The 10,707-nt window shown below is 43.2% G+C and overlaps 1 protein-coding gene across 1 annotated transcript in view; it reads right to left on the bottom strand.

Annotated features, from left to right (window-relative positions):
• Positions 1 to 1,325: 1,325 nt before the first annotated feature.
• The window catches only part of LOC126263106 (uncharacterized), a 40,848-nt gene continuing 31,466 nt past the window's right edge, over positions 1,326 to 10,707 (bottom strand). The window contains exon 5 of the mRNA XM_049960111.1: positions 1,326 to 2,087. Within this exon, the coding sequence (XP_049816068.1) occupies positions 1,786 to 2,087 (302 nt within the window). The 3' untranslated portion in view covers positions 1,326 to 1,785. The remainder of the gene's footprint in view (positions 2,088 to 10,707) is intronic.

Below are 10,707 nucleotides of genomic sequence, written 5' to 3'. Positions count from 1 at the left end.
CAGGCACGTTTGCACGCTTGCATTCAACAGTCTGGCGGTTGCACCGGTTATTAATATAGCAGCCTTCCACATTTTCAATGGCTTATCCCGCGCTTACGTTAGCCTGTGATCTTATAGTGTTAACTACTTAACTATGTTACCTAGACAAATGTATTCCCAATATTTCATTACTCTACATGAATTATTTCTCGGTGTTGCAGTGTAGTTGTCCGTCAGTGTACATAGTGATATTTGTGACAGGTGGTGGTGTGATGATGTACATTCTCCTTATTACTGATAGCTGTGGGTATTACTCGTAGCTATGGGTAGGTATTGGGATGTGAAAAGTATTAGGCTGGATGTTATATGGAAAAGACTGTGGGGTCTGTGTGGGAAGTAACTGACACCTACGGTACTGGTGGCGGCCTGCTCCATTGTTACGTGGCTGAGCCATAAATTTCTGGTCACTTGTAGTAATGCTTTTCTTGATTTTATTTTCACTTAAACATATAACGGTGGTTCCAAATTCTGATTACATGTATTAGTCCAACACTAAATATTTAAACTACTGTAGCTGTCCACTTGGCGCTGATTCCTAGCTGTAGGTGCGCGCAGGTCGTTCCGCAGACAGTGCGTCTTGCGTGTGACCAACACCGACTCAAAGGAAGGCCTCGGCGCTTGTTGGTGACGTCACGTCAGCTAGGCACGGCGAACACCAGGTCTGTTGCAGGCAGAAACGCCTGGGCGTGCTTATCACTATAAATCTCTTATTTCTGGACAAAATGTTTGGTATTGTTTTGGATTCTGCAGTTATTTAGATGAAAGATTTTCTTACTATCGTAAAGCTACAAATGAAGATCATAGTTCTGTATTACTGAATCCTGTCGAAACAAACGTAAATCAACATGAGAAGACGCTCTGCCCCATTGCAAGCTTCGGAAATTTTACATTCAAGTAACTATATTTACTTGATCCATTTTGTTATCGAAACTTACCCCAACCCCCTTACAATGAACTCGTTTCTTTTATTTATTTTCGTTTGACATCGTCACTGGAAATGTGAATGAATTTACATGTGTAAATGTCCAACTGTTGCCAGTCATTAGATTACAGTCGTTTTCAACGAAAGGAATTCTAAACAGGAAACAAAATAGCTTCATTCATCGAAAATACTGCTGAGCTTAAACTTTTTTAAACATACACATTAGAAAAGATAAATATTCCCCACTCGCAACTGAAAGGAGAAACTTTATAAGATAAAAAAATTTTATTTGATAAAACAAGTATCTCTCTTTTGCCTCTTCTTCTGTCCCCCACCCCCTCCCCCAACGTGTACAATCGCCAGATATTTCATTAACATTCAGTGCTCCTCACCCCATAGTCAACCAAGATACCTAAAGAAGAGCACAAATATGTTCACAGTTACTTGTAAAAGCAACCCAGTACAAAGGTAACTTGCTCAGATTTACAAATAAGGTAAAGAAGCACGAATTCTGTTGCTGCTGGACCATGAAGTTGTTTTTGTATGTCAGTCCTTAAAACAGGTGGAAATTTAAACTCAGGAGTACATTATTTGTTAAGAAGTGTAATGAATTGCACAATTAATTGATTGCAGAAATCTCTCAGAACAATGTGTGTTGGTCAACTACCGCCAATAGTTTCACATTTTCCTGTGTCAGGAGGGAGACACCACCATTATGAGTACGCCTGCAACAGACATGGCGTTCGCCGTGCCTAGCTGACGTGACGTCACGAACAAGCGCCGAGGCCTTCCCTTTGAGTCGGTGTTGGTGTGACGGGGGCGGTTCACGGCCGCCTCCTGGTGGGCACTGGAGAGGCGGCGATCCGCTGCGAAGGGTCCCTGGGGGCGTGCGGGAAGAGGCCGAACTGCGACGTGGAGGCGCTGGGCCGCACCAGGTCGACGCCCCCCGGACCCAGCCGGATGCAGTCGAAGGGGATGACGAGCGCCGGCGTCGAGAAGACGGTCGCCTCCAGGTTGGCGCACACGTGCAGCGCCCCGTCCTCCCAGTGGATGTCGTAGACGCGCACGCACAGCGCCACCGCCGGCAGCATCGGCAGCGGCACGCACAGCGGCGGGGGGTTGCGCGCTGCGGCACACACACGCGCCGCTTGCAGTGCTGCGTTTCTGCCGCGCTAGCAGCTCTCCTCCGAGCAGTCTAGTGTTACTAACAATGGAACCTCCCCATCGCACCCCCGTCAGATTTAGTTATAAGTTGACACAGTGGATAGGCCTTGAAAAACTGAACACAGATCAATCGAGAAAACAGGAAGAAGTTATGTGGAACTATGAAAAAAATTAGCAAAATATACAAACTGAGTAGTCCATGTGCAAGATAGGCAACATCAAGGATAGTGTAAGCCCAGGAGCGCCGTGGTCCCGTGGTTAGCGTGAGCAGCTGCTGAACGAGAGGTCCTTGGTTCAAGTCTTCCCTCATGTGAAAAGTTTACTTTCTTTATTTTCGCAAAGTTATGATCTGTCCGTTCGTTCATTGACGTCTCTGTTCACTGTAATAAGTTTAGTGTCTATGTTTTGCGACCGCACCGCAAAACCGTGCGATTAGTAGACGAAAGGACGTGCCTCTCCAATGGGAACCGAAAACATTTGATCACAAGGTCATAGGTCATCCGATTCCTCCGCAGGAAAACACGTCTGATATATTCTATACGACACTGGTGACGGCAGGTGCGTCACATGACAGGAATATGTTGTCGACCCACCTAACTTGTACACTTGGCGAATGGGTAAAAAGATTCTTCTACCTTGCCCGATTTAGGTTTTCTTGTGGATGTGACAATTGTCTGAAAATAAAAAAGACCAAACTTTTCACTCGAGGGAAGGATTGAATCAAGGACCTCTCGTTCGGCAGCTGCTCACGCTAACCACGGGAGCACGGTGCTCCTGAGCTCATACAACCCTTGATCTTGCCTATCTTCCGCATGGACTACTCAGTTTGCATATTTTGCTTATTTTTTTCACAGTTCCACACAACTTCTTCCTGTTTTCTCGATTGATCTGTGTTCAGTTTTTCCAGGCCTATCCAATGTGCCAACTTATAACTAAATCTGAGGGGGGTGCGATAGGGAGGTTCCCTTGAAAGAATAGTGTGCAGTGTGGTCGAACTGGGGGGGGGGGGGGGGGGGGCGTGTCTGCCCTTGAGAGAGGGAGGTCTGAGGTCAACATCTACGTCATTGTTCTGCAATTCACAATTGAGTGCCCCGGCGGAAGGGTCATCGAATGATCATCACGCATAAAATGCGTGTCTGACCATCAGCTGCTTTTATCTGAATCCCAAATATCGACCCTTGACAAAAAATAAAAACACCTACATCTGTCCTTTTTATTTTATTTTGTCGCTACCAGTTTCGACGCTTCATTGCATCATATTCAGGCTGTTTTGATGCGGTACAGGTTGATACGATCCCCATGAATAACCCATCAGTTGCCAGCATTACTGGATTCGCAGATAATGTGTCAGCACTCCAACCCTCAATTGTCAACTGAGTTGACAGTTCACTGAGTTGATAGTTGGAGTGCTGACACATTATCTGCGATCTTATCTCAACTGTCAACTGAGTTGACAGTTCACTGAGTTGATAGTTTGAGTGCTGACACATTATCTGCGATTCCAGTAATGCTGGCAACTTGATAGTTGGAGTGCTGACACATTATCTGCGATCTTATCTCAGCTGTCAACTGAGTTGACAGTTCACTGAGTTGATAGTTTGAGTGCTGACACATTATCTGCGATTCCAGTAATGCTGGCAACTTGATAGTTGGAGTGCTGACACATTATCTGCGATCTTATCTCAGCTGTCAACTGAGTTGACAGTTCACTGAGTTGATAGTTTGAGTGCTGACACATTATCTGCGATTCCAGTAATGCTGGCAACTTGATAGTTGGAGTGCTGACACATTATCTGCGATCTTATCTCAGCTGTCAACTGAGTTGACAGTTCACTGAGTTGATAGTTTGAGTGCTGACACATTATCTGCGATTCCAGTAATGCTGGCAACTTGATAGTTGGAGTGCTGACACATTATCTGCGATCTTATCTCAACTGTCAACTGAGTTGACAGTTCACTGAGTTGATAGTTGGAGTGCTGACACATTATCTGCGATTCCAGTAACCGCAAGACCGCTACGGTCGCAGGTTCGAATCCTGCCTCGGGCATGGATGTTTGTGATGTCCTTAGGTTAGTTAGGTTTAACTAGTTCTAAGTTCTAGGGGACTAATGACCTCAGCAGTTGAGTCCCATAGTGCTCAGAGCCATTTTGCGATTCCAGTAATGCTGGCAACTTGATAGTTGGAGTGCTGACACATTATCTGCGATCTTATCTCAACTGTCAACTGAGTTGACAGTTCACTGAGTTGACAGTTGGAGTGCTGACACATTATCTGTGAATCCAGTTGTGTTGGCAACTGATGGGTTATTCATGGGGATCGTATCAACCCCGCATCAAAACAGCCTGAATATGACGCAATGAAGCGCCGAAACTGGTAGCGACAAAATAAAATAAAATCATGACGGCTGTAGGTGTTTTTATTTTTTGTCACGATAGTAAACGGCCGTCGTCCCAGAGACGTCCTGCTAAAAGCACGGACATACAAAACCAAATATCGACCAGTTTCAGTCACAGACCATTTCACGGATTATGGCTAAAACAGTTTCAGCCACAACACCACATCTGTCATTACTTAAATAATGGCCTCATCTCATGTGTAGAGCATGTCACAAATTTCAGTATACAACACAATACTTTTAGAAGCAGTACTGAAGAGAAGATCTTCTCTTCAGTACCGCTCTGTCTACGCCTACTATTAGCGTGTCATGTGTTCTGTACTCGAGTTCTGCACATGAGACATGGCCATTATTTAAGTAATGACAGATGTGGTGTTGTCGCTGAAACTGTTTTAACGCTAATCCACGAAATGGTCTGTGACTGAAACCGGTCGATATTTGCGATTAAAATGATAACAACTGATGGTCAAATATGCATTTCATACGACTGTTGATAGTCACCTTCCAAAAATGGTTCCAATAAAGTTACTTCTCCATCGTTCCACTCCCGAACAGCGCTCGGGAAAAATCAACGCTTAACTTTCCATGCGATTTGTCTTATTTTATTCTCTCCCTATGTTGGTAAGGACCAGCAGAAAGTTTTCACACTCTGAGGAGAAATTTCGTGACTGAAATTTCGTAAGAAAATCTGACGCAGTGAAAAATGCCTTTGTTTTAATGACTGCCACCCCAATTCGTGTATCATGTCCGTGGCACTCTCTTTCCTATTTCGCCATGGTACAAAACGTGCAGCCCTTTTTTGTACTTTTTCGATGTCCTCCGTGAATCTTGTCTAATGCGGTTCCCACACTGCACAGCAGTACTCTCAGAAGAGGGCGGACAAGAGTAATTTAATCAGTCTCTTTACTAGGCTTCTTACATTTCCTAACTGTTCTGTGAAAAAATCGGAGTCTTTGGTTTGCTTTACACACAACATCAGCTATGTGATCGCTCCAACGTAAGTTACTTGTAATTCTAATCCCTAAGCATTTAACTGAGTTAACAGCCTTTACACCTGTGTGATTTACTGCGTAACCAAAATTTAGCGGATTCCTTTTTAGTACTCATGTCGATGACTTCACACTTCTCATTATTTACACTTTACAGTAAACTGACATTTTTTGCTCCATACAGATATCTTGCCTAATTATCTGGTCACTTTTCATGATGGTAAATGACAGCATCATCTGCAGACAATCTAAGAGAGCTGCTTAAACTCCTAAATCATTTATGCAGACCAGGAACAGTAGAGGGTCTATAACACTTTCTTTTGGAACGCCAGATATTACTTCTGTGCCGGCAGTTGTGGCCGAGCGGTTCTAGGCGTCTCAGTCGGGAACCGCGCTGCTGGTTCGAATCCTGCCTCGGGCGTGGATGTGTGTGGTGTTCTTAGGTTAGTTAGGTTTAAGTAATTCTAAGTCTAGGGGGCTGATGACCTCAGATGTTAAGTCCCATAGGGCTTATAGCCATTTGAACCGATTATTACTTCTGTTTTACTTGATTACTTTCCGTCAATTACTACGAACTGTGACCTTTCTGACAGGAAATCGCATATACACTCACACAATTGAGACGATACTCCATATGCACGTAATTTGATTAGAAGCCGCTCCCGAGGAACAGTGTCAGAAAGCCTTCTGGAAATTTAAAAATATGGAATCAGTTTTATGTCTCCTGTCGATAGGACTCATTACTTCGTGAGAGTAAAGAGCTAGTTGTGTTTCACAACGACGATATTTTCTGAATCCGTGTAAGCTGTTTGTCAATAAATCGTTTTCTTCGAGATAACTTATAATGTTCGAACACAGCACATGTTCCAAAATCGTACTGCAAAATCGACGTTAGCGATATGGGTCTATAATTTAGCGTATTACTCCTTTCTGGAGTATTGGTGTGATTTGTGCAGCTTTCCAGTCTTCAGTCACGGATCTTTCGACGAGCGATCTGTTGTATATAATTGCTAAGTATGAAGTTATTATATCAGCATACTCTAGATGCTATTGTCTTTTGCATATGCCGTGACTAATGAAGATCGAAGCTCAGTCATATACAATTAGTGCTTTCTGTTAGTGGCAAGAAAGAACCAGATCGTTTGGTGTCGGCGCCAAGTTGAGATGAGTAAAATTAAATGCACTAACACTACTAGAAATATATGAATCTGACAACCACTTCGAAATTTTATGTTCTTGAAGTCATGTCACTAGAACTTATATCCCGGTAACGTGACTGTTCAGTAGCCGGCAACTTCTCTCATGCATTCATCAAAACAGTTTAACAAGTGGTGAGTAACGATCAGACGGTAAAGCTTCAACTTGTTTTCTATTGAAACAGTTGGTGGAGTCTGAATAATTCTGAGTATTTTGTACAAGGTGTATCCGATAATTATTTGGCCCTGTGAAAAAGACAAATTAGAAAACCTTTTGCGTCAACTGAAGTCAGTACATTTTGACTCAAGATACCGTTCGAGCACTGACGTGCCTGAAAATGATGACCGTCTGTTGTCGAAATGTTGTATGTTTCTATCACATTTCGGCTGAGTGTCGTAGAACTTTCCGCGTGCCATGTACGGTGACAAAAATTGAAAAACTGCAGTTTTGTGACTTTTGGTTTATTAAATATAGTCTCAAAATTTAATCATTTTTGTGCGCACTAATATTTTAGTTCAATGTTTTTCATGATTTGTGTATATTGTAGTGTTCAAATGGGTGTGAATTCCTAAGGGATCAAACTACATCTACATCTACATCTACATTTATACTCCGCAAGCCATCCAACGGTGTGTGGCGGAGGGCTCTTTACGTGCCACTGTCATTGCCTCCCTTTTCTGTTCCAGTCGCGTATAGTTCGCGGGAAGAACGACAGTCTGAAAGCCTCCGTGCGCGCTCGAATCTCTCTAATTTTACATTCGTGATCTCCACGGGAGGTATAAGTAGGGGGAAGCAATATATTCGATACCTCATCCAGAAAAGCACCCTCTCGAAACCTGGCGAGCAAGCTACACCGCGATGCAGAGCGCCTCTCTTGCAGAGTCTGCCACTTGAGTTTGCTAAACATCTCCGTAACGCTATCACGGTTACCAAATAACCCTGTGACGAAACGCGCCGCTCTTCTTTGGATCTTCTCTATCTCCTCCGTCAACCCGATCTGGTACGGATCCCAAACTGATGAGCAATACTCAAGTATAGGTCGAACGAGTGTTTTGTAAGCCACCTCTTTTGTTGATGGACTACATTTTCTAATGACTCTCCCAATGAATCTCAACCTGGTACCCGCCTTACCAACACTTAATTTTATGTGATCATTCCACTTCAAATCGTTCCGCACGCATACTCCCGGATATTTTACAGAAGTAACTGCTACCAGTGTTTGTTCCGCTATCATATAATCATACAATAAAGGATCCTTCTTTCTATGTATTCGCAATACATTACGTTTATCTATGTTAAGGGTCAGTTGCCACTCCCTGCACCAAGTGCCTATCCGCTGCAGATCTTCCTGCATTTCGCTACAATTTTCTAATGCTGCAACTTCTCTGTATACTACAGTATACTACTGATGTCATCGGTCGCTAGGCTTACACACTACTTACACTAACTTACATTAATTTATGGTATGAACAACACACACACCCATGCTCGAGGGAGAAATCGAACCTCCAGAGGGAGGGGCCGCGCAATCGGTGACATGGCGCCTCTAACCGCGCGGTCACTCCGCGCGGCTATTGTTGTGTATTTCATAATCATTGCTTCGTATAGGGTTTGTGTCTTTTGTTGTAACTGTCAGGCTGACGATGGAGCTAATTTTCTTGGTCTATGATTGTTTGGTGAAAAATGTGGTTTCAGTGACTCGGAAACATCAGAATAATCCAAGTGTACTCAATGGCGCTTAAGCCGGCCGCTGTGGCCTAGCGGTTCTAGGCGGTTTAGTCCAGAATCGCGCTGCTGCTACGGTCGCAGGTTCGAATCCTACCTCTGGCATGGATGTGTGTGATGTCCTCAGGTTAGTTAGGTTTAAGTAGTTCTAAGTCTAGGGGACTGATGCCCTCAGATATTAAGTCCCATAGTGCTTAGAGCCATTTGAACCATCAATGGCGCTTCCAGGCGGACAACGATGCAACCCTCTGGATGACGTATTAGCTATCTCCCACGCAGAATTTTACGGTCACAAAACACCAAGTACGCAGATACGATGTCCTCTTTACATTACATGTGGTATCTGCAACGTTAACGCGATTAAAATGAATTCTTATGCCTAATTAATCAAACGCTGTCCGTCGTCCCGCCTTCCCTCCATTATTTTCGTTACAATGAGTGCCATCGAAACATACAGATCAGGATCCACAACACAGTCATGTGAATGGTGACTGGGGAGGAAAACTTTGTGTCACTGCGGGTGTGACTCTTAGCTACATCTTTTAATACGCATACGATCTATATTCTTCTGTGAATGTGTTAGGTTTTCGAAATTTGTATAATACAGCAAAGAAATACGTATCAGGCTGTGAGAGAGGTTTGAAACATGATACAAAATTAAAACAATAGTTTCGGATGGACAGAAACGACGTAAGATAAAGAAAAGGTGCATGATTCTTTCAGTGGATAAGTAGGTTTTAGTTGAGACGGTTCTCGTGTCCCAACTTCTGAATAAATTTATTAACTACTTGCTGATTACCGTCGTTTCTTGTCTGTTTCTCTCCTAACGCTGCTAGGTGTATCTCAAACCAACGGTATATTTCTTCTAGATAGTAACTAACATAGTTCCAAATTTGACATTTCTTCAGGTATCCACTGATACGCTTAGATGTTACCAATCTACTATCCATAAACCTCTGCCGGGGGTATCTCACCTCCCTTACCGCCCAATATTTTTTCTTAGACAGTGATCCATACATGAACTTAGTTTTAGATTATTTTTACATGTTACTCCAGACACATGCCATCACACCCAGAAGTTTGCTAAGGGTCTCTTACCCCAACTGCACATTCGGAAACTCTTTCTCTGTTGGTACTTCCAGTCTCAGCAAAAAGGTACGCTGCACTCTGCGCTCAGTTCAGTGCACTGTTGCTTTTAAAAAGAAGCTGCAGCAGTTCCTTCTGTCAGCCTCGTAACGATTCCCCCAGAAATTACGTATGTGGCCATTTTCCTCTGTAGAGCAGTGAACCAAATGCACCCACCGTGTCCCAGTTACATTTCCTTCTCCTGTCATTTCTCAGTCACTCAACCCACTTTCTTTTCCACTATCTTCATTACCTCTGTTTCACCGCATTCCTATTTCTCCCTCTCTTCCAACCCTTCTTTCAAGTAAATTGCCGTTAGCATTCAAATTTTAAATCTGCAAGATTCTTCTGAAAAGTTCAGTGAATATTCTCAGAAAAATAAAGGCAAAAAGAGTTACAAACAACAACTAGCCCCCAAAATAATCAACATTAACCACGACACACTTCTGACATCGGCGGTAAAGCTGCTGGAAACCTTCAGCAAACTCTCGGAGTGCCGTGGTTACAAATCGTCGGGTATCACATCGTTACAGGAGATGAAGCCTGGTGCTACCAACACGATCCGGAAACCAAATGACAGTCAATGGCATCGTGGTCATCGTCTTACCCGTCTACCAGAAAAGTCGGCTGGCAAAATCTTACGTAAGACAATGATGTTCGCCTTTTTTATCTGAAGGAGGTGGGGAAGACTATGAACGCCACGTCACTGAGTCACTTGGCCTCTGGGTCATATTGGCAGCACCACGTCTCATCTCCTGTAATTATACAGATATCCAACCAAGTGTAACCACGGTGCTTCGTGCGATTCCACAAGACGAGTATGCTGACAGTTTGCAACAGCATTACAACCTATGTCATAATTGATCTTTTGGTAGTAGTAATTACTTTGAAGGGCATTAAAGGCATTTTGTTTGTAACTCTTGATTGCTTTATTTTCTGAGACCATTCATCGAACTTTTCGCACTCGTATTGTATCTCCCAGTAACCTGACTTATTGTTGTATTTTTCATAAATGAAAGTAATCTGTGGTTTTCTTCTACACTATAGTTATTTGTGAAGGTTGTGTTGTACATTAGATATAAATTATAACATGCTTGTCATAATAAATGTTATACTAGGTGTAAGAGAGGGCGTGATAGTCCTAATCTG

The sequence above is a fragment of the Schistocerca nitens genome, chromosome 6 (assembly GCF_023898315.1).
Source record: "Schistocerca nitens isolate TAMUIC-IGC-003100 chromosome 6, iqSchNite1.1, whole genome shotgun sequence".
NCBI classification, from domain to species: domain Eukaryota; kingdom Metazoa; phylum Arthropoda; class Insecta; order Orthoptera; family Acrididae; genus Schistocerca; species Schistocerca nitens.
This window is presented reverse-complemented; position numbering and strand designations above follow the sequence as displayed.